Here is a 24650-nt window from a genome sequence, read left to right as displayed (position 1 = left end):
TATCTACTTTAGTTTTCTGCTTCCTATTGATAAAAACTATCAGGGGACAGGGGTAGCTCAGTGGTTAAGGCATTGGACTACGGTTCGGAAAATCCCAGGTTCAAACCCCACAACCACCAAGTTGCCACTGTTGGGCCCTTGAGCAAGGCCCTCAACCCCCAACTGCTCAGATGTGTAATGAGATAAAAATGTAAGTTGCTTTGGATAAGAGAGTCTGCCAAATGTCTGCCAAATGTCTGCCATGCCCTTGTCCACCACCCAAAGCACCTACTGTACAATGGGCATGTGAGCATCAGAAGGAGATCTTGGAGCAGTGGAAGAAGGTGGATAATCTGGATAATAATGGATTTGTTTGAGTTGTATGAATGGCTGAGTGACAGTGTGTCAGTTATCTGGGAAGGAGGTGGCACTTTTAAAGTGCCTTGATTAGCCTGAGCTGGTAGGTAGCTCGTTAGAGGCAGGTGATATTAATGTTATTGCTCATCATGTATGTTTCTAAGAATTTTTTTTTAACTAACAAATTACAGATGAAATGATACATGTTTGGGTAATAGAAATTACTTAACTGAGACTGGATTTAAATGAAAGGCATTCCACTTGGTTAAATGTTCAGTTAAGTTAAATACACAGTTCTATTTTTTTATAGACTGTAGTATATCTTTTTTTTTTTTTTTAAGATTTTTTAAATATGGGGCCAGTGGTGACGCAAAAGGTTGAAGCTGTGGGTTACTGAGTTACTGATTGGGGATTCACGCCCTAGTATTGCCTATTCTATTGTCTAGCCCTTGAGCAAGGCTCTCAACCCTATTTGCTCTATAAGGGCGCTGCATCCTGGCTGACCCTGCGCTCTTACCTCAGCTTCCTACCTGGGAATTATTTCACTGTGCTGCAGTACATGTGACAAATAATTGAATTAAAAGAAGTCTAAAAAGTTTTTTTCCAATATTTAAAACATGCATAGAAAGTTTTATACTGTAAGGTGTTTCGCTCCAGGTGTCATTTTTTAGGTATTTTACTAACATTAAAATATCAACGATGATGTTGTTCATAGAGACAAAGGAATTACCCAGTTCTGGGTTATAGTAGAAACATGGTGACCCATAAAAGGTTCATTTTAAGCTTAAAAAACACAAATGATTCAGGTAAGTGTACATCGGACTACAACTTGGATTAATATGGAACACAACCAAATAAAAAAAACTTGACAAGGATAGGTTTTTCCACAGAAACAAATATTTACAGAAACACAGTACATATTTTCTTTCCCATACTTATGACTAAGCTTGCCTTTCTTTGGCAACTTTTATGCCTTTAGTTTACCAAAAGAAAATGTTAACATCTGGCAATGTAAGTAGCTAAAAACTTAGCGTTCCTGATATGTGACTAAAACTAAAACATTAAGCAGTAATGTATCATTATATTGTGTCCAGCAAATAAGAAGCTAACTAATACAGAACACAGCTCCATATATCAACAAAAATCTAAAACAGAAAAGTAAAAACTTACATAAGACAATCCAGCAAATTTAGAGTTGGAAGGTAACTAAGTACATTTGCTTAATTACTGTACTTAAGTAATTAAGTAGTGCTTTACTTGAATAGTATTTCATTAGATATTTTTTTTTGTTTTACTTCATTACATCCTACAACAAATATACTTCTAATTCACAACATTTCTGCATGGCATTGAATTACATAACCAGAGTGGTGTGTGATATTTGCAACAGTAATATCACCACCTGCTGACTATCAAACATAATTGCATAATTTGCCTTCCCTCTGTGCAATGCTTAGTCATGCAGGAGGTGTTTGAAATCAGAAGTGGAGATGTTTTCAACAGTGACAAAACAGCATGTCCACAGTTGATCGAGAGAGAGAGAAATTGACCTATTATTTCTAGATTTATGTGCAGTGATTATGAAACAGTGCTCGCCAACCTTTTTTTTTTTTTATTCTAAAAGCTGCTTACGAGAGCTACTCATGTTATATTGGTAATAACCTTTAATTAAATAGCTGATTGCCAGCTAAACCAGCTGAATGAGCTATTTATGTGGACATTTACAATATGTCAACACTGAATGCTTATATAGTGTATTTTATAATTTAAAACAAATATGCACAGAAGCAGCATGTACAAGAGGGGGGGTACAAAATACTTAGACATTAAAGATTGGTTATAAAGTCGCTATTTATTATACAAATTTATTGAAACAAATTTTAAATGTACTTTATTACATTTAATACTAGATTTTAACATATACACCAGTCGCCTCAACCAGTTTCCTCAATTGGCCAGAGATGAAATGCACAGACTTAAAGGAAATCGTTTGAGATATTGAGAACCTCCTTAAGTCCTCCAGTGTGCAAGGTTTTGTCCTGTACACCTCCTTCTTTGCATAGCCCCACAGAAAAACATCACATGGAGTGAGATCTGGACTTCTTGGAGGCCATTCATGAGGTCCTCGTCATCCCAGCCAACATCCTGGAAATTGCGGGTCTAACCGCGCATCCACAGTAGGAGCAAGATCGGGTGGTGCTCCAGTGCAGGTACGATTCTAGATAATTAAATCTGATTTGCCATTGCCCCCCACCAACTGGTTCTTTTTCGTCCCTGTGCCTCATCGACCAACCCCCAGCCACGTACAAAATCCTAGAATTGCCCCTGCTCCAGTGATACTACGAGTTCCATAGCAAATAAATATTGCCTAGTTAATCCCCGCTTATTGTTTTCCCCACACATTTTTTTCTAAATTAATTAGCAGTTTTTTAATGTAATTTTAATGTATCAAGCTCAGCCAATTAAATTTACATTCTCGTAATTTAATTGAAAGCATAGCTACTGTGCCCACATACGTAGTAGCACATCAGTTCCCTTTATATTCCCTTCATCATCACTAGTTCACATGAATGTGTGTGAATATGAGATAATTGGCACTACATCGAGTCAACACCGGGTGTATGCTGGAATGTATTCACTAAAGTCAACTCTTATTGTCATTAAATGTTCATCTGTCAGTTGTTTTTACTTACAGTAGACTTTATAATATTCATGCCAGAAAAGTTGTTTAAAACACATATGAAAAACCAAATAAGGCAGGCATTTTCAGACCCACTTGGTAAATTTCATTGTAGATTACTGGTTCTACTGTGTTCCAGAAATGTATTGAATGCTGTTGAGACTTTAGCTGGACATTGTTTTGGAAATGTATCATCCATCTATATCTCCACAGAGCTGACACAGAACAGACAAACATTTCTCCAGATATTCTTATACCCACCATGATGAAGAAGTTGATCATAAATGATACACCGGACTCAAATTTGTCAAAGGCAAAGAATCTGGCTGCAAAATTCTGCACAAATTTGGGCAATAGATTACAACATGTATGTTCATTTAGTTTTGCCCTAAACTTCCTAATGGTGATCATAACACTTTAAACTCCTATGCTGATCATTACACCTTGTAACTGTAGGTTAAGGTAATTTGTTTTCTCCGTTACATGTGGTAGGAAAACAAAATCACTCAGATTGAGACGGAAGGGTAGTATCTTCCTCCTTTGCTTCCAAAAAAGCCTTAATTTTACTTAGCAAGGAAATAAACCAATGTAAAGCCTTCTCTAAGGTCAGCCACCTAACCTCAGAGAAGGAGATCTCCATACTAACCAGAACATTCCTCAAGGAACAGCTTGAAGCTCTTGTGTTGCTTTTGCTCAAACTGAGTTAATAATCCTAACAACATCTGTCAGAAAATGATCCGTACTTATAACCTTCCCACAAACAGACTGATGAATAATGCAGTGATAGTTCAGGAATTTAGGAAAGTCTGGGTCCACTCCACAGTGGGCAATAAATCAGGAATGGTGCCCTGTCATAGCTGGCAATTCATCAGTTGAAAGGTAAAGTGCAGGTTAATTTGTTTTATTTTTACTTTATATTTTGTACTAATTATTTTTATATATTTATTTTTTGGGCTTTAGAATGAATAATTTGAGTTTTCATTATTTCTTATGGGAAAATTAAATTTGGTTTACGAGTGTTTTGGAATACAAGCCTGCTTCCGGAATGAATTATGCTCATACAGTAATCCAAGGTTCCACTGTAATGTTAATCTGCACTGTACTGATACCGACTGCACTGATAATGTTATTAAAACATTTGGATATATTTGGTCAAATAACTCTACAATTACTAAATAAAAACCAGCCTTTCAGTAGGTAATTTTTTCCACAAAGTAGTTCATAGCATTGTAAATGTCAACTCCTCTCTTGGTAGTTTTTAGTGGAAGAAAGGTCAAAAACACTTCTTTAGTGGAGTCATCAAATACCATCCGAACATAGAAAATTAACTCATTACATTGGATTAACAATCATTTGCATGTAGCCATGTCTCATTGTAGTTGCTCGACTGCATTAGCAGACAGAGCAAACACTCTTCTTCCCACAGTATTTACTTAAATTTATGCACCAGGAATAGCTGATCATTTCTGCTTTACGTTTATGATCCCTGAATAATTTTATTTAGCCACCGCAGTCATTGTCTCTTTAATCACCCAGTTATTGGTGAAAGCATTTTTGTGCTTAGTAAGCATGTGCGCCACTTTAAATGAGGCCGCTATTAATTCTTTATTAGCTTGGTTAACAGTGACTGTTGTCTTTTAAGTGTTGCTTTCAGCTCTGAAGGTTGTACCTTCTCTGTTCGCAGCCTGTTCCCAGCAGGAAATTCCCTGACAGTTGAGGTCGGCTTCGGTACAGTGCAGATTAACATTACAGTGGAACCTTGGATTACTGTATGAGCATAATTCATTCCGGAAGCAGGCTTGTATTCCAAAACACTCGTAAACCAAATTTAATTTTCCCATAAGAAATAATGAAAACTCAAATTATTCATTCTAAAGCCCAAAAAATAAATATATAAAAATAATTACTACAAAATACAAAGTAAAAATAAAACAAATTAACCTGCACTTTACCTTTCAAAAAAGTCAAATAAATCCCGACAAATAAGTGTTTCCGTTTGTGCACGCAGGCGCTGTGTGTAATGTGCGTGCACACACAAACACACATTAATGGAGAGACTGTTTTATCGGAAAAAATTAACAAGGAACATCGCTAACCACACTTGCACGAGCGCATACTAACGGAATCACTGCTGTAAAGTAAAAAAAATACTAACAAATGAACCTGCACATAACCTTGAAAAGAAATCGCGACAGAGCGGAGTTTTTGTGTAAGGCAGAGAGTGTGTGTGTCTATGTGTGTGTGAAGCCGGTAGGCGGAGGGGTTGGGAGGGGGGCTGTAAAGGCGAGAGAGAGAGAGAGAGAGAGAGAGTGTGAAGGAGCGCAGTGTCACACACACACACACACACACACACACTCGCCCTTACAGACCTCCCAGTTTTGCACACACATAGACACAGACATGCTCTTTGCCGTACACAGAAACTCTGCTCTGTCGCGATTCTTTTCAAAGGTAACGTGCTTGTTCATTTTTTTTTCTTACTTTACAGCAGTGATTCCATTAGTGAGCACACGCGCGCTGTACAAACACTCTTACAAACACAAAATAAAATCTGTTTCACACACACACACACACACACACACACACACACACACACACACACACGTGGTCACAGTGTTATAGTAACGTGCGTGCACGGATGTTGCTTATACCAGTAAGAAACGAGGGGATTAGAATTAGAAATTATGATCATACTCACTCACTCACTTTCTCATTGTCTATACTGCTTTATCCTAGATTCAGGGTCGCAGGAGGCTTGGAGCCTATACCAGGAGACCTGGGGCTTGAGGCAGTGTACACCCTGGACGAGGTGGCAATCCATCGCAGGGCACACACACACACACACACACAACGGACAATTTGGGAGTACTTATTAGCCTAATCTGCATGTCTTTGGACTGTGGGAGGAAACCAGAGTACCTGGAGAAAACCCATAAAACCACAGGGAGACAAACTCCATGTACACAGAGATGCGAATCAAACCTGGTCGGAAATCGAGCCCGGACCCTGGGAGTGCAAGGAAACAGTGCTAACCACTACACCATTATGCTGCATTATTATAATCATACTTAAAACTTAATAGTTTCTTCCTTTGTTGAATGCTTTAATTGATAATGTTATTAAAACATTTGGAAATATTTGGTCAAATAACTCTACAATTACTAAATGTTGTCTAGAAATATACAATGGCATCTTCTTCTGCAATACCTTTATTGGATGTGACCATTGACCAGTCACAATAATGGTCTATACAAATGAACTATAAAATCTACAATAAGTTTAATTTATTATGATTACAAATGCCAATTGTCTGATTAAATGTCTATTGATAGCTGTTTTTAGGTTAATGGTATAATCTTTTTAAGCTTTTGCAATGACTATTCAGGAAATCCAGAATAATCAAGCATATTGACTTCAATAGAATATCCTAATATCCAAGAAGCCTTAAAAAAAATTACTAGCAAAATGAAACATGGAAAAATATGGCAATAACAAGTGAGTAAATTAGTCCAATCGGAAGCCCGGGACCTAAAACCACTGCTCCAGATCTCAGTTTATTCCCATACTGGTCCAGCAGCTGTAGAGCAACACCATTGGTCCAGCCAAACCCCAGCTGTAAAAGCAAGTGCAAACATGACTGATTCAAGATCTACTGTAAAAACATGTTTTTAAAAATGTGATTTGGAAATTTGACTGCATCATTTTAGATGCACATTTAGTGCTCTGGCTATAGCTAAACTGAAAATGTATACTGTGTACTTCCTAATCTTACAGTTTATAAGAAAACATTTATTTATTTAGCTCTTAGTCATCTTAGTGACCCTTTTAAACCATGACGACATTTGAAAAATAAATTGCTTAACAATAATATTAATGTAGTGTATTGTATATTATGCAAAGTTTTTATATTGTTAAAGAAATACAGCATTTAATCTAAAAAGTACACTTTTTAAATAATTCACATATAAAATTAATGTAAACAGGATTACAGGAACAGTACCTGAACTTTATATTCACCACCTCCTCCGGGTTTCCCATCTCCACTGACATCATACTGCAACAGATACACATCAATACATTGCTACTGTATATATGTTGTTTGTTCCAGTTGTGTGCACATTATATTGGAGTATGAATAAAATCTCTGTGAGCTTAAATTAAGGATATTAAAATTTTATGTGTAGGAATGACAGCACTTTTTATATGTGATCCCCCACCCCCTTTTTAAGGAAAAAAAATGGTGAAAAATTTTATAGTCTTCTTTTATACTTGATTACAAATTCTTTGCAGTTAATGACTGCCTGACATCTGGAACCCACAGACATCACTAAACAATTGGTTTATTTTCTGGTGAGGCTCTTCCAGGACTTGGCTCCATCTGTCCTCAGTACTGTTCAAGAACTTCTGACCCCCGGAAGCGTTCTTGATCTGCTTAACTGTTCTGAACAGTTCAAAATTATTATTTTGTTTTACCCCACTTTTGCTTTCTGTGTTCTGCGCCTTTTCTTCTTCTTAAGCTTATATCACATTAATATTATTATTGTTATTATTATTATTATTATTATTATTATTATTGTTATTTTAATTATTTCTATTACTATTATTATTATTATTATTGTTATTTTAATTATTTCTATTACTATTATTATTATTATTATTATTTTCTATTATTATTATTTTCTATTATTATTATTATTATTATTATTATTATTGCTATTATTATTAATAATAATAATAATAATAATAATAATATAAATATGTACTAGTTTTATGTATTAAAAACTACTTTTATGTATTAAATATGTACCAATTTTTTTGCTAATACTGTGAGGGGATTGTTCAGCCCACTTTTGTTTCACTGACAGTTACAGCTTTTGCAGACCTATTATCTGTTATAAACAGTTGCGCAAATGAGTTTAAATCCTTTAAAAATGGCATATATAAAGTGCTGTAATTGTGTGTATAGTAATTATGTAACAGTGTGTACTGGATGTGAACACCCTCAAATAAAGGCTTATGGGTTTACTTTTACCTCTGTCTAACTAATCAGTGACAGTGTAATCTATATATTTATATAGCTGAAATAATTATAAGAAAAACAACAGGAAATACCTTTTCAAACATGGCATCATATTTATCATAAGCGAGCCAATTTGTCTGAATCCACTTTTGAGCCAAATCAGAGGCAAGATCTTTGGAATCTACTGAATCAAGCTGTGACAGACCTGGGAAAAACAATAAAAGATGGAGATTTTATATTAAGTTTTATACCCAATGTTCAAAAAGATATCAAATATGCCTGGATTTTATTCCAACAAGCCTGTAGATACATGCAGGACATAGTTAGTGACTAATTAAATGAACCATGAAGCTTAAATGTAAAAATTTTGTCCTGGCATATCAGGACACACTGTGTTAAAAGCAGATAAAAATCCAAAAAGAGAATTCTTGTACATTTTGATTTTGTAGTCTGACTAGATATTTGTGAATTACATTTTTTAATATCTCAATATCTATTTAGTGCCATGGCCTCATTTATAGCCAAACTGGTAGCAATCAAGTTGCGGTGTGTGTGTGCAGTGTGTGTGAGTGTGTGTGTTTGTTTGTGCGTGTGATTTGTTTCCTACCTTCTATGAGCATGTGCTGAAGTGGAGGCCAGGCATTAGGCATGTCCCATTGCTGGCCACTCTGACTCAGAGAAGTGGGAACACCATTGGCATAGTTCAGGCCACCACTCCCCTTCACAAAGAGAGATACAGGATACAGTAAATAAAAAAGACACATCTGGAAGGTGCTTACATGTCTTTTGTCCCAGTTCACAAACGTCATAGATTCAGCACAAAAATACACAATGCAACCCACCAATTAGGTCGTGCTTTCCTGATGAATATTAAAATCAGGCCAGAGCTGCATTTTGATCACCTGCTAGTTCTCTGTGCAGTGGACTGTGCTGAGCATTCAGCCATATTGCAATACAGTGCAAAACAAATTTCTAAGAATGCTCAGAAGAAAATTTAGCCGGCATTAACCGTATGAACAAAACAGTAGAGCTGACTAGGATACAAATTCAGAGAGGGAGTCTCACAACCATCCAGGCCATTTTTTATTCTGCTTTTCTCATATTAAATTATTGCTTTTAGTTATGTTTCTATAATACTGCAGTTTATAGTGGCCTTATAGTAGCACATTTTGGTTATGTAATACATATATAGATAAGCAATACCTATACAAAGTTATATCACATAACATTTGAAATGTATTTTTACACAATCAAGTAAACAATTAAACAAATTATACAGCTATATGCATGGTATATAAAAAATATTATAATGGTTTGCACATAAAAAAAAGAACACTTGCATTTCTGAGGACTTGCTTTATAACATAATTACTACTTTTAAACAAACATAGTTTAAAAAAACACCACTCACTCTGAGATACTGTACAGCCTGATCCCCCATCTCAGGCTGAGAAAAACATCGTGCCCACAGAGGACTGAGGTTGGTGGGATAGAAAGCATAATTCCTGGTCCTATTCAACAAGTTATAATCAAACCATGCTCCCTTCTTTGAATCCCATAAAACACTCTCTATAGCCTTCAGCCTGGCAGAGACTGCATTGTCATATACAAGTGCCCTTTCCTCATCACCTGCAGAGAACAAAGGCATACAAAAGTTACCCACTATATTAATATTGGTAGATTGCAAACAAAACAAAAAAGACCAAATGGTTGTAGGTAAACAGATAAACATGGATACAGTGATTTTGTAATTAGGTAACTTGGAATCAGTACAGATATATGAATATGCTGGCAGAAAATATGTTACTTAAAAATACTTGTAACATAATAATAATAATAATAATAATAATACTAATAATAATAATAATAATGAGAAAAAGAAGAAAAATTTCCTGCATCATAGGCTCTTACATGGCTAAAAATAAATAGCTACTGAAAGAACTCAATTATTTTAGTAATTTGCCATAGATAGATAGATAGATAGATAGATAGATAGATAGATAGATAGATAGATAGATAGATAGATAGATAGATAGATAGATAGATAGATAGATAGATATTTTAGACAACTTTGTGTAACCAAAGAAACTAATTTATCAGGTTAAGTAAAAATCCACAAATGTTATTTATCATGTTTTTTGGGCAGTGAAACCCTTCATAATTAGTATAACCATGCTAATGTGTGTCCCAAACATAAAATTCTACCAGTAGTCTTAGGCCATGTCCACACATAGTCAGGTATTTTTTAAAACTGAGATTTTTATCTGCAGTTTTAGCCTTTTGTCCACATGCAAACAGCTTTGGGAAAACTCTGTCTAAAGTAAAGATTTTCCAAAACAGTGCAACACAGACAGGTTTTGGATGAGGCCCATCGGACTTCTACAAAGTGCAACCAGTAATGACATTTTGTCTAGGGTTCTGATTAGCCCGCTGTTGATTAGGGACGCTCCTAACAGCACAGGGCGTTTTGCCTTTTCATGTGGACATAGATATTTTTTAAATGTAGTTTGTGTTTTATTTTAAAAATCAAAGTAGAAAAATCTCCATTTTTAAAAATGCCCGGCTACTTGTAGACATGACCTTAATTAAAAGGGAACGACAGCAGAATTATAAACATCATCTGCAGACATGGTAAACAGTAAAAAAAAAAAAAAGTTTTGGGGTAAACTGTGAATTAATTTTGACAAAATATGGAAATTCGGAAGAAAATTAAAATAAAAATGAAAAATCCAATTTCACCAAATGCATCACTATGAGCACCACTATGAGCTAGTTCGCCATCTGGTATGCTATCAGTGAGCATGGCTTCAATTTTTGGTCTATATTGTCATAATTTTCAGTTAGTTGATCATAAAAGTTTAATTGATTGAAATATATATAAAAAACTAAATCACAATCATACTGTCATACTAAAAATCTGTATAGTTGTGAGAACCTGGCCAAAACACAGCCATGCAGATATTCAGTATAATCATATGACTGCGGGTATGTTGGTGCTTAATTAAGTCAATTACAGTTTTGGGGGGAAAAATACACTTTAGTCTGTGTATAGATTTGCTAATGTTTGCCAATGTTTTCTTTCTTACCCAGAATTCTGTGGAAGTTAGCCAGGACATGCTCATTACGACATATAAGGGCATTGAGGTCAACAGGCACAATGTAGCTTGTCCTAGTGTCCCTAAATGAGCCACTGTTTTTGCCCAAGTTGTTAATGTACCAGCGTGAGGAAAAATCCCAACCAGACTCAGCTGCTGCTTTCAGTTCTGTCCACAGCTTCTCCTGAGCCTCTGAAAAAAGCATTAATAATAATTGAGTGTCTTTCTAAAAGCATATCCTCTCTTAGATGTTTTTATACAAAAGCAGCAAATTATTCTATTTCATAAGTAATAATTGCTTAATATTGGAAGATGTACCAGCAGGTAAGCCCTCCGCCAGCTCGGCATCATGTGTATAAGATTCTGGCCTGTAGAGGACAAACAGTGTATTACCTGTTATCTTAGAATATTAGCAGTTTCCTTTGTTAAGTTTTTTCCCCATTAGTTACTACCTGGGCTGGCCAACTTGTACATAATAACGATTCATGACATGCTTGACACTATTCACTTCCACATCAATGGAGCGGTTCTCCATCCAAAATCTGTATTCATTTTCCAACAATGGTAAAGCCTTCCTGATAACATAAACAGACACACACACACATACACACACATTGTGTGAGACAATGAGAATTATAAATTCTCTAAATATTAGAATTGCATTAGATGAGAAATTACTAGTGAAATTAACTGCAAAAAGACTCTTACCTGAGAAATTCTACATCCTTAGTGGCCTGGTAGTAACTCTCAACCATTAGAGGTAGGAAGGGTGGTTGACTGCGTCGCTCATAGTAAATTCTCCCTCCATTTGGTACAAAACCATACCTGTATGATTATGTCAGTATCATATATTATGTGATTCAGTAAACGCCTGGTTTACATTGTCAGTTAAACCATTCTTATTCATCATTTGTGTGTCAGGTTGTGCAATTCGGGTAATATTAAAATATAATAGGTGAGAAAAGGTTCACCTCTCCACCATATGTAGGAAGTTTTGGATCATTCCTTTTGCTGTTTCCATCATTTCAGATAATATGAGACCATTTATCACCCAGTAGGAATCCCTGCCAAATGAATAATTAAAATTAGATCACTAAAGGTGTTCATGTGTGAGTATGTATGTGTATTCAGGGCTGCCTCACCAGTAGTAAAACTCAGTGAAGCGCCCGCCTGGTACAATGCCAGGATATGGGCAGTATATCATAGAATACATTTGAGGATTATCTTTCACATCATTTGTAACCTGAGAAAAAAGAGTAGGAGAGAAGAAAACCAGAAGACCATCAATATTTTAAACAATGACTAATTTGGCATAAGGTATATTTGAATCTGCGATGGATTGGCACGATGTTCAGGGTGTACACCAGCTCGTGCCCTAAGCCTCCTGGGATAGGCTCCAGGTCCCCGCGACCCTGAATACAGGATAAAGCGGTATAGAAGATGAGTGAGTAAGTGAGTGAGTATACTTGAATCAAATGCATCAAATTGATAACATATATTCTTTATTTCCTGTTAACAAATTATTTGGCTGTATTGTGCCTAGAATCTTAGTTACATGATGTTATTTTTTCATTTATAAGACTGATTAAAAATCTAATGCATTTAAATAAATAAATATTGCAATCATAAGTTAATACCTACTTAATACCTACACTGGAAATTACTGGCATTCATGTAAACACACAATTTACACAAAAGAGTGCATTATTACTTAACATCATTAATGATCTACCAAGTAAGAGAGTAAGAGAGAAGAGAAACTGAGATCCACAATATGTAATTCAGGCATTCTGTCTTAAGTGGACAGACCTTTCGACCAAGTGATTTCCACAAACCATGCAACTTCTCAGCCCAAATACGAAGTTTTGGGTCAGATATCTTGGCCAGCAGTTTTGGCCTGCAATCAAATTTAAACCACATTATTTTTTCCTTTCCAGCAATAAGATACATACTTTCAATTCTATCCATTGCACTTTAAACAAAGGGCTTACTTGTCATGCCAGTCTGGGGGACTCCATGGCTCAAACTCTTTCCCACTATTCACAAAATATGTATTTACAAATTTTTGTATGTCTATAAGAGGTACAGTCCCATTCGGAAACCTTTCTGTTAGTTTGGAGAAGGCATCTAAAACAGTATCTACAAGGAGTAAAAAAAAGGAACATAAGTAGCCAATGAGGGAATATCAAAAGTTAAAGACCAATGCAATGCAGTGTTCTTACCAGGTTTTGCAATCAATTTCATATCCACAAAGACCTTGTTGTCATCAAATAATTTGGCCATCTGTACCTGTCTTAACAGCTCCCCTGTGCAGTAGATCTCACTAAGATAATTTAATTTAGAAACACAAATAACAAAGTACAGCACACAGATTATAGTCAATCAATTACTTGGTATATATATATATATATATATATATATATATATATATATATATATATATATATATATATATATATATATATATATAAAATTTGATAATCAATGATTTCTACTTGGTGTTTTTTCTATTACACATCCATACCATACTGTCCTGTATTTTTTGATTCCCCCAGTCAATCAGTGCCATGTACAGTATATCTACCAGGTAGCCTGCCTGTTGCAGAATAATGAGTTGAACAACAAAAAAAAGAATAAAAAATTGGCTCTTCATTTTCTCAAAACTGAACCATTCTGGTTTTGGCTTCAGCAAGAGCTTAAATTATGTCTACCATGTTTAGCATTCTACAGGCTCTCTGCTTGATGGAAATTATAGCTAGGTCATTTAGTCTTTCTTGAGACATTGTGTAGCTCAGATGTGTTTGCATTAACCTAACAGAGGGAAATCACCTCCCCTGATACAACAGTGATCAGCAATGTCTAAAGCAGGTGCAAAGTTCACTTATAACTCCAAGAGATTAAAGATGCATTTTAGCCTGTTTGGAGGACAAAAATGCAAACAGGAAATACATTAACAGCTGCCTTCACTTACAACATGAAGTGTTAGCTGTCAACAGTCCATTATTCATTGTTATGTGATAGGACTTAAAAGTGAACCATAAAGGTTTTAAGGGTTTTGTTGTTATTTGGGGGAAAAAACATTACTTGCACTAGGTGACATTTGACTAGGATGTACGGTAGGGAGGCCCACATTGCTCTTTAAACAAGCCCTAATTCTTGACATGGCTTCCACAAGATGCTGGAAGCTTTCTTTGAAATTTTGCAATTCTTGCAGATTTTTCAAGTGCACTTTGCCATAAATCTCCGGTTCTTCCACATCCCTAAGGTATACTACTGGATTCAGATGTAATAAATGGGAAGGTCATTGAAGGACTTTGAACTCATAATCTTGGATTACAATTGTTATTATCATTATCATGTTGGAGGTAGCCATTAGAAGTTAAATTGTAAGTGATTAAATTTGTCTGCAGCACAGTGTGGGCAATACTGGTTCTGCCCTGGACTAGTTTAGATCATACCTGGTGGACAGAAGTTTTTCTGTTGGGCTTGCTGACTTTTTAGCCCTCTCAGATGCTTTCACATATGGAGTCACTTAAATGTCTTTGTCATTTTTATTTTACTTACTGCCGTTAGGATCCATTATTAGGAAGTACAGAATGTCATTTTTTATTGTAATGTAGGTGATATTCAAATGTGTCTTCCTTTGAAACAGAGTAATAAAGACAGTTTACCACCCCTGTTGGACTGTGTTGACCCATTCAAAGAAACATATTCCATTAAAAGATATCTAGAACTAACTGCTAGACACCTGAATGTTTTTTACTCTGCACTAATGTTTTGTGCCATTTAAGTTCAAGATTTTAATAGCCTACAAAGCTCTGGATAATGTAGCACTACCATATTTTTCTAACTTTTGGAAGCAAAACAGTCCAGTATGGTCTCTCGGGTCTGGTGATCAGCTTTTAGCAGCTATCCTTCTACATTTCCCTCTATCATACTGTATTTCTTACATTGTAATGTAATATTTTATCTTGCAACTGTATTCTTTTTTTTATAATTATGGTAATTTTTTATTTAATGGAAATGTTATATTTAGTTTAATTTTATTTTTATTATTAAATTTTCCTATTATTATTTCCTGTTTGCATCTTTTGTCCTTCAAACAGACTAGATTGCATCTTTAAGTAGAAACTCTTGGAGTTATAAGTAAGCTTTGCAGGACAGGGTGCCAATCCATAGCAGGGCACGCACACATACACTACAGGCAATTTTGGAACGCCATTTAGTCTAACATGCATATCTTTGGACTGTGGAAGGAAACCAAAGTACCCCAAGGGGAAACCCACCAAGCACGGGGAGAACATGCAAACTCCATGCACACAGAGACGGCAATCGAGCCTGGCTGGGAATCGAACTAGAACCTGGAGGTGCAGGGCGACAGTGCTAACCACTACACCACCTTTATTGTATTAACTTATTATTATTAATTTTATTGTATTCTTTCCCCACCCCCTTTCCTTACTTTTTTTGTTGAGAGAGCATTTCATTGCACATTATACTTTGTATGGTTGTGTCTGAAAAATAAAATTTTTATCTGATCTAATAATTTGTTCATATAATATATTAAATTTTCATTGGAAGGTGTCTGCCTGCTGAGCCACATTGTGCCTATGTGTAAGATGTAAAAAGAAATCTACAGTAAAAAATTGTACAGTAGAGTGTACTCGCAAAAAAAGTTTAAGCTTTATTTATAATGTTTCTTTTTTTGTTTGTTTAACTCCAGCAGTTTAAAAATTCTAGAAATGGTCAGTACATTTGAACTATGTTCAGTACAAGAATATCTTAACTTGTCCATAAGATGATAAGAGAAAAAAGTGGCCTTTGTTAATTTTTGAACCCAGAATTAACCTTGACATTTTCTCACTAATGCAAAACAAACATGTGCTCTATAGACGTTTAACAAAAGCTCTAGGTATGTTTTGGGTAAAATGGTTTTTATATACTATAGAAAATTTAGTGGTGACACATTTCATATTTTGCACCTCCTGGCAAGGGGGTGCAAAATATGAAATGTAAAAACTTAAAAGGAAAAGCTTACCTATCGCAAGGTGGAGGAAGAGCAGCTCCATGACATAAAAGAATAAAGGTGATCCCCCCGCACAACCAGAACATTCTCTTAAACTTTGAATTTTACGACTAGAGAAGAAACCTTTTAAATGTGTCTGCTGTACAGCTCCAAGGAGTAGCGAAGGCCAGCTTATCTAAAATAATCTATGACTCACAAGATAGAGACTTTATAACTCAGAAGAGGTTATATTCTCAAGTACTACTCCCCATGTTTATTAAAATAAAAGAATATGTCCACTATGTTTAAATAGTATGTGTGCTTAATATTTCCCAAAATTCATGTGAACCTCAAAAAAATAAAGACATACCAGTAGAATTTGTAATCTTAAATCTTAATCAGAGATCCAACAACCACTATGCCGAAATGCCTTGTGTGTATATCTATATATCTATATCTATTTACACACAAGGGATATATATATATATATATATATATAGAGAGAGAGAGAGAGAGAGGAAATCTTAGAATAAATGTAGAACATCATTAAAAATTGATTTATTTCAGTAATTCTATTCAAAAGGTTAATATTATATAGATGCATTACACAAAGCTTTATACATTTATTTTATTTTATTAATTTTGATGATTATGGCTTACAGCTAATGAAAACCACAAATTCGGGATCTCAGAATTAGAATATTACTTAAGACCAAAAACACCAATAATAAAAAGATTTTTAACACAGAAATGTTGGACTATTGGAAAGAATAAACAATTAGAGCACTCAATACTTGGTCAGGGCTCCCTTTGCATGAATTAATGCAGCAGTGCAGTGTGTCATGGAGGTCTGTGACACTACTGAGGTATTACAGAAATCCAGGTTGTTCTGAAAGCGCCCTTCAGCCCTTCTGTGTTGTTGGGTCTGGTGTCTCACATCTTCTCAATACCCCATAGATTCTCTATGGGGCTAGGTTGGATGAGTTTGCTGGGCAATCAAACACAAGGATACCATGATCCTTAAACCAGATTTTAGTACTTTTGGCAACACAGGCAGGAAAATCAAACTAGCATCTCCATAAAGCTGCTCAGCAGAGGGAAGCAGGAAGTGCTTGGAAACCTCCTTGTAGACAGCTGGGCTGACCTTGGACCTGATAAAACACAGTGGACAAATGCCACAGCTCCCCAAACTTTACATTGGACCTCAAGCAACTTGGATTCTGTGCATCTCATCTCTTCCCCCAGACTCTGGAAACCTTGATTTCCAAATAAAATGAAAAATTTACTTTGGCCCACTGAGCAACACCTCCAGTCCTTGTTGTCCTTAGCCCAGGTAAGATGCCTCTGATGTTGTCTGTGGTTCAAGAGTGGCTTGACACAGGGAATGCTACAGTTGTAGCTCATGTCCTATACCCATGTCAGTGCAGTCTCTTGAAGCACAACTGCAGTCCAGTCCTTGTGAATCTCTCCCATTTCCCCTTGAATGGGCTTTGTTTCACAATTCTCTCAAGGCTGCGGTCATCCCTGTTGCTTGTGCACATTTTTTTTGTGCAGGGTGTCAGTGATCGTCTTCTGGACAGCTGTCAAGTCAGCAGTCTTCCCCATGATCATGCAGCCTACTGAAGCAGACTGAGCGAGCAAAACGTTCAGGAAACCTTCACAGGTGTTTTGAGTTAATTAGAATAGATATTAGGGTGTGTAAGCCATAAATGAAAAATATATATGTAATCATTAAAATCTATATGAGTTTTACTTTTTGAACTAAATTACTAAAATAAATCAACATTTCAATGATATTCTAATTTGAGATGCACCTGTATGTGTGCATAATATACATATTAGAAATTGTACACGTCCTAACTTTTATTTAAAATATCTTTACCTGCTAAAATGCATTTTTGTACTGTAAAACCATGTTTTTTTTTTCTCTCAATGGACTGTAAGAGATTCAATTAAGAAACTTATAAGAAGCCAAGGGGGAAAAAACACACCCAAAATGACACTATTGGCATGTGCTTTGGTATTTTCAATGCTTTTGGAAACATCTTAAATTGCATCCAGAGTTTTTCATTTACAAGTTTTCCCCTCATTTTCAGCATCTCTAATGCTTCCCTACTGACATTTGTCATGTCAGGTTAGGATTCTGTCAACTATCAGGATTTTATGGCACAGTGTGCTTGCTTTTAAATGGGGAAAAATAACTAACTGGCAATTTAATTTATTATTTTACTGTTTTATTAGTGGGAAAAGGTCAAGTATGTGGAATGCTGCAGTGTACTGTGCCCTTAAAGTAATAGATGCCTATACTCCTACTAAATCATTGTAATCGTGCAATTATTTACCAAGATTTTATAATATTTTTTCGATTTTATTCTCTCCTATAAGCATTTTGCCTTTTTACTTCCTTTTTCTTTTTTAAGGTCACAAACAGTCATGTAAGCATTTTACTGCACATCATACTGTGTATGGTTGTGTATGGGACAAATAAAATTAAATTTGAAATAACTGAAATTTAAAATTACTTTATTTTAATGTGCAATATTACAGCGAGTCTATCATGGCCTTTGTTAGTTTTTGTCAAAAATTGCTGATATTTTCTCTCCTAGAATTTTCACACAACAATTATGTATTGTACACTAAATCTTAACACAGATGGGAAAAAAAAAGCTGATTTCAGTCCTGTCAGCCAAGAAGAAAAATTTGAAAGCTACAGTGGGCACAGGTTCAGCAACACCAGACAGGTAAATGACATTGTCTGAGAACTGTAACTATAACTTACCAGAGACTGGTTTTATTCTTCTACCTTCTAAATATTGTAGACTATTCACAGCCCAGGTCAGGGAGCAGACAAACAAACAAACAAACAGTTGTCACACAAGTTCCACCATATTGAAACTCTACACCCTGAGCTACACAAATTGTAAAAAGACTCTGTTTTAATAATCTAATTAATATACAATTAAACCACACCAAGTACACTGTCAGCACCAAGTGCACTGTGACCACCTACTTTAAAGCTAGGACTGTTACAGTGCTCTGAAAAAGTATTTGACCTGATTTGCCACTTTCTGATTTTTTTTTTGCAAATTTGTCACACTTACAGTGGGGCAAAAAAAGTATTTAGTCAGCTACCAATTGTGCAAGTTCTCCAACTTAAAAAGATGAGAGAGGCCTGTAATTTTCATCATAGGTATACCTCAACTCTGAGAGACAAAAAAAAAATCCAGAAAATCACATTGTAGAATTTTAATATATTTAATTTATTTGCAAATTATGGTGGAAAATAAGTATTTGGTCAATAACAAAATTTCATCTCAATACTTTGTTATATACCCTTTGTTGCCAATGACAGAGGTCAAACGTTTGCTGTAAGTCTTCACAAGGTTTTCACACACTGTTGCTGGTATTTTGGTCTATTCCTCCATGCAGATCTTCTCTAGAGCAGTGATGTTTTGGGGCTGTCGCTGGACAACATGGATTTTTAACTGCCTCCAAAGATTTTGGGGTTAAGATCTAGAGACTAGCTAGACCACTCCAGGACCTTGAAATGCTTCTTACAAAGCCACTCCTTCGTTGCCCAGGCGGTATGTTTGGGATCATTGTCATGTTGAAAGATTTAGGAGCATTCCATCTTCAATGCCCTTGCTGATGGAAGGAGGTTTTCACGCATAATCTCACGATACAAGACCCCAACCATTTTTTCTTTTACACGGATAAATCGTTCTGGTCCCTTTGCAGAAAAACAGCCCTAAAGCATCAGGTCTCAGTAGGAATGGTGTTCTATGGATTCAACTCAGCATTCTCTCAACACAACATATTGAGTTTTTACCAAAAGGTTTTATTTTGGTTTCATCTGACCATATGACATTCTCCCAATCCTCTTCTGAATCATCTAAATGCTCTCTAGCAAACTTCAGATGGGCCTGGATCTGGCACTGCAGGACTTGAGTCCCCTCTGAATCATCTAAATGCTCTCTAGCAAACTTCAGATGGGCCTGGATCTGGCACTGCAGGACTTGAGTCCCTGGCGGCGCAGTGTTTCATCTCTCATAGTTGAGTTATACCCATGATGAAAATTACAGGCCTCTCTCATCTTTTTAAGTGGGAGAACTTGCACAATTGGTGGCCTATTTAATACTTTTTTGCCCCACTATAAATGATTGAGATCATCAAACTAAATTTATATGACACAAAGAGAACTCAAGTAAATACAAAATGCAGTTTTTAAATGGTTTTTCCATTTATAAAGGGGAAAAAAGCCAAATGCTTATGTGGAAAAAGTAACTGCCCCCTAATCCTAATAACTAATTGTGCCACTCTTCTTAGTTGAATTTTTCAATTCAGCCACATTGGATTGGTTAGAAGCATGAACAGCTTGAATGGTATAAATAGGTTTTCACTGTTATGGTGATGACACACAGTTGTATGTTTCAGCAAAGACAGATAAGAGACACCAACTGGATAAAGTTGAGGAATGTGTAAAAGACATTAGACACTGAAATCTTAATAACTTCATTTTGTTAAATTCTGACATGACAGATCTAGTGGTACTAGGACCTTGATGTAGATTCATGTAGATTTTACAAAAAAGAACTAGAAAATCTAGTTCATGCTTTTTTTAAACTAAAGGTCAGATAACTGTAATACCTATAGCCAGAATGCAGCAGCCTTGCTTGGATTTCTTACTGGCTCTCCCTTTCCCTTATGAGGTTATAGCTATTTCTGCTGGAGTCCCTGCTTGCACTCTGCATAAAATATACATTGACCATATCCATTATGATATTGAGTATACCTCTCTCTCATTAGCAGTGATTCCTACCCCCCCTGTCCTCAAGAGTTGGCGGACACATCCACATCATTTCTGAGAATAGCCCCATGTGGTCTTGACCATGCAGACGTCCATGGGCTGTTTTTTTTTTTTTTTGTGATGGCTTATGACTATGGTCACTCAAAAGTTTTGGAACTTAAACTGCCATAAACAGTTTAGTACCTGAGCCTCTATCAGCAAAAGGGGACTATATATTAATTTAAGCATCTTTCTGGTTATGTAATTTATAATTGATAATTGCAGGGATTTATTTATGGTCACACTATATCATTTCACTCCAATGAGGATAGGTTCCTTTTGAGTCTGGTTCCTCTAAAGGTTTTTTCCCACCTTTACCCCCACTTGCTCAGTAGGGACAAAACTGACAGTTACTTTTCTTCCCTTACATATTTTTAATTTATATGCTTTTTAAAATTGTGTAAAGCTGTTTTTTCGACATTGCCCACTGTTAAACAAATAAAATTGAAGTCCTGTATTCATTCACTTGTAAACTGCACAGGCTTAAAGAACTGGCACCTACTCCATACACCAAAGTTGACAAAATTTCTCAAAATATTTACATCCTTATTCCAGTCCGTTTATGAACCCGTACCAAAAAAAAATGTTTATCTATCTGCAGTCTTGTTCTTCCAGTCATTAACCAAAGCTTATGACCAAAGCTGACGGTGGCAAAGAAAAACTTCCTAGGATGGTAATAGGAAGAAACCTTAAGAGGAAACAGACTCAACAAGGAACCCATCCTCATTTGGGTCATAAAGGATAGCAGAGATTGATGTGCAGTCATACTGTGTGTTAGGCAGCTGAAAATTCAATACAACAGTTGATGTCTTTTTACTTAATATGGAGTCCAGTTTGTTATTGGAGACTCAGGTAGACTGTAGGAAATTCCAGTCCTGAACAATCGAGTGACTGCAATCACAAGTCCTCAGAGAACAGCTATCAGCATTAGCCGAGGCCAGGAACATCATCTTATTAAAAAAAAACTCTGGCCCCTGCTGTAGTGTTCATAATTTGCGGTACTGACAAGCAGCCTGCATCCAATCATTAAAGTAGGTGTGGCGAATTGTAGGACACTAGCAGTTCACTCAGATACTTCGGCGCAAAACCATTTAATGCTTTTTACGTCAAAAGTGGTATTTTAAATTAGATGCGAAATTTCACTGGGAGCCAATGCAGTGTGGATAAGATACTGTAGGGGTGATGTGCTCATATCTTCTGGTTCTAGTGAGGACTCTCACTGCTGAACTCTGGATTAACTGGAGCTTGTTTATGCAACTAGTTGAACAACCAGACAGTAAGGCATTACAGTAGTCCAACCTAGAAGTAATAAAACCATGAACACATTTTTCTGAATTGTTTAGTGACACTAGACACCAGCAGCTTGTGGTCCTATGACTAAAACATCTGTCTTGTCAGGATTAAGCAGAAGGAAGTTAATTAACATCCAGTCATCCATGTCCTTCACGGATTGCTCAACTTTATTAAACAGTTTTTTCACATCTGGTTTAATACCATGCTTGCCCAGAGGAAGCATGTAAAGAGAAAAAAGCAGTGGGCCTAAAACCGAACCCTGTGGAACACCAAATTCCACTTGAGTAATGCAGAAGTCACTATTTAAATCGACTAAATAATCTACAAACTGTAAAGGATACTAAGATCAATGGTGTCAATAGCTGCAATAAAGTCAAGTAACACATGCATATTAATGCAACCCTGATCAGAGGGGAGGTCATTTACTACTTTAACAAGTACTGTCTCTCTGCTGCGATGAGGCCTAAATCCTGACACATGATACATTTTGTGTATGCTATGATATTTCTATGTAGATATAAACATGGCTGCTGCGCTACTATCTTTTCCAGAATCTTAGATATAAAGAGGTTTGATATCGGACTGTGATTGGACGGCTGACAGGGGTTGAGGTCAGGTTTCTTAATTGGCTTAATTAAGTTAAGTGGTTTAATAACTGCAAATTTTAAAGATTTTGCAATATAACCACTGCTGAGTGAAGAGAACATATGTCGGTATAGGATCTAATACACCCCGGTTGATTGAACTTTTTCTGCACATTCTCTTCAAGGGGAGTAAAGGATTCTAGGTTCTGATCTAAATAGGGCTTGTTTATTATCTGCACGAATTAAATTGTCTGGTTTCAGAGCCTAAATATTTTTGCCTAATATGTACAATTCTGTTATTAAAAAAAGTTCATGCAGTCCTACTGTATGTTGTTGTGGAGATTTCTGTAGTGGTCTTATTCCTAGAATAAGATATTCTTCTTCCTATATAAGTAAGTTCCTTATTCCTGAATAAGATATCTAATCCTTATATTAGATCTAATCCTAAAAATCTAGGATTATTTTAATTTTCTATATGAGTGGAGAGCTACCCTGATCTACCAACCCCCACAACTCTTTCCTTCCATGCTATTTAAAATACCAACAATTTTGTTAGATGACATTTACATAATTTTCAACCAGACTTTTAGAGTGCGTGTGTGGTCATTAGAAGGTTTAAATTTATTATCCAGCATAAAGATTGGACTACGGAGCAATAAAAATAGATTTGTGGTCTGATTAGCCCAGATTAACCCTATTGCAAAGCAATGGGTACATCAGAGTATAATTGAAGCGATGCACCAATTACAGCAATGTTATGAGCTGGGGTTGCTCCACTTGGTCAGGACTAGTCTCACTATTGTGTAGCAATAACAAAGTCAGCTGAAAATCTGCACGTAACAAAAATCAAGTGCATTCCATCGCCTGAGTTTTGCTTCCCGGATGGTACAGGCATATTTCAGGATGACAATGGCAAGACCCATCAGGCACAAGTTACAAGTGGTTTTGGAAGAATGAGGGATTTTCACACAAATGCCATTGGGATGTGCTGGTGAAGACTTTTGCTTTTAAAACAAGGTCATGACAACTGCACACTAATTGAAGCTAAAGAAAATTTAACCAAATATTGATGTGTGCTTCTTTTAACCATGCAGTGCATGTACTTGGACTTCATAAGCTGTCTGGTGTGTGCCCAGTAAAACACTGCATCAGTGCTATATTGTTATATAGAGCTATATGGTAGCTTAGTATATTGGTACCTTTTGTACACAAAAAAAAAAAAAAAAAAAAGTGCATATTACTAAATAAAAAGGCACTACATACATTAAGATTTGAACTTACAACTAGCTTCTGTCGGACAACGCTAGAAGCAAGAAATACATTCAGCACATTAAAGCAAAACTGAATTTCAGTGAGCTTTATTCAAAACAAAGTTTCCAATTAACCAGATTCCATTTTAATTTAAACACAAGCATCACTGACTTAATTGCCAATTAAAAAGAACAAAGAAAAAACACTTTTTGGTGGTCAATTAGGCTTAATTCGTTACCTAGTAGAAACAAAAAGATTCAGGGTATTTTGCAACAAATGGGATTTTCCAATACCCATTACTCCAATTTGTGTTATTACAATTTTGTTTCCCCCTTTTTTTTTGTTAAGTCCCTCCCAATCACCCGACCCCACCAATTCATCTTTACTTTTGTTTTACATTCTTCACAGTCAGGGGGTAACCATGAACAGTAGAGGACTACAGCAGTTTTTGTTTTTTTTTGTTACATGGCAATTTATAAACCAAACTATATGAAAATTTGTTTAAAAGTTTGAAAACTGGTTATAGACCTGAAATAGACC

At 35.9% G+C, this 24650-nt stretch overlaps 1 protein-coding gene across 1 annotated transcript; it reads right to left on the bottom strand.

Annotated features, from left to right (window-relative positions):
- Positions 1-6095: 6095 nt before the first annotated feature.
- On the bottom strand, positions 6096-16316 carry treh (trehalase (brush-border membrane glycoprotein)). Its single transcript, XM_053500676.1, has 15 exons — positions 16170-16316; positions 13354-13454; positions 13123-13270; positions 12941-13028; positions 12274-12374; positions 12103-12195; positions 11840-11956; positions 11584-11706; positions 11450-11499; positions 11123-11323; positions 9448-9665; positions 8644-8755; positions 8129-8241; positions 7017-7070; positions 6096-6629 (listed from the first exon to the last, which is right to left on the bottom strand). The coding sequence occupies exons 1-15, from the start codon at positions 16241-16243 to the stop codon at positions 6474-6476; spliced, it is 1749 nt and encodes a 582-aa protein (XP_053356651.1). The 5' UTR covers positions 16244-16316; the 3' UTR covers positions 6096-6473.
- Between the last annotated feature and the right edge of the window lie 8334 nt (positions 16317-24650).

Source organism: Clarias gariepinus, chromosome 7 (assembly GCF_024256425.1).
Source record: "Clarias gariepinus isolate MV-2021 ecotype Netherlands chromosome 7, CGAR_prim_01v2, whole genome shotgun sequence".
Lineage (NCBI taxonomy): Eukaryota > Metazoa > Chordata > Actinopteri > Siluriformes > Clariidae > Clarias > Clarias gariepinus.
Note: the sequence above shows the minus strand (reverse complement) of the source record. Positions and strands in the feature narration are given on the sequence as shown.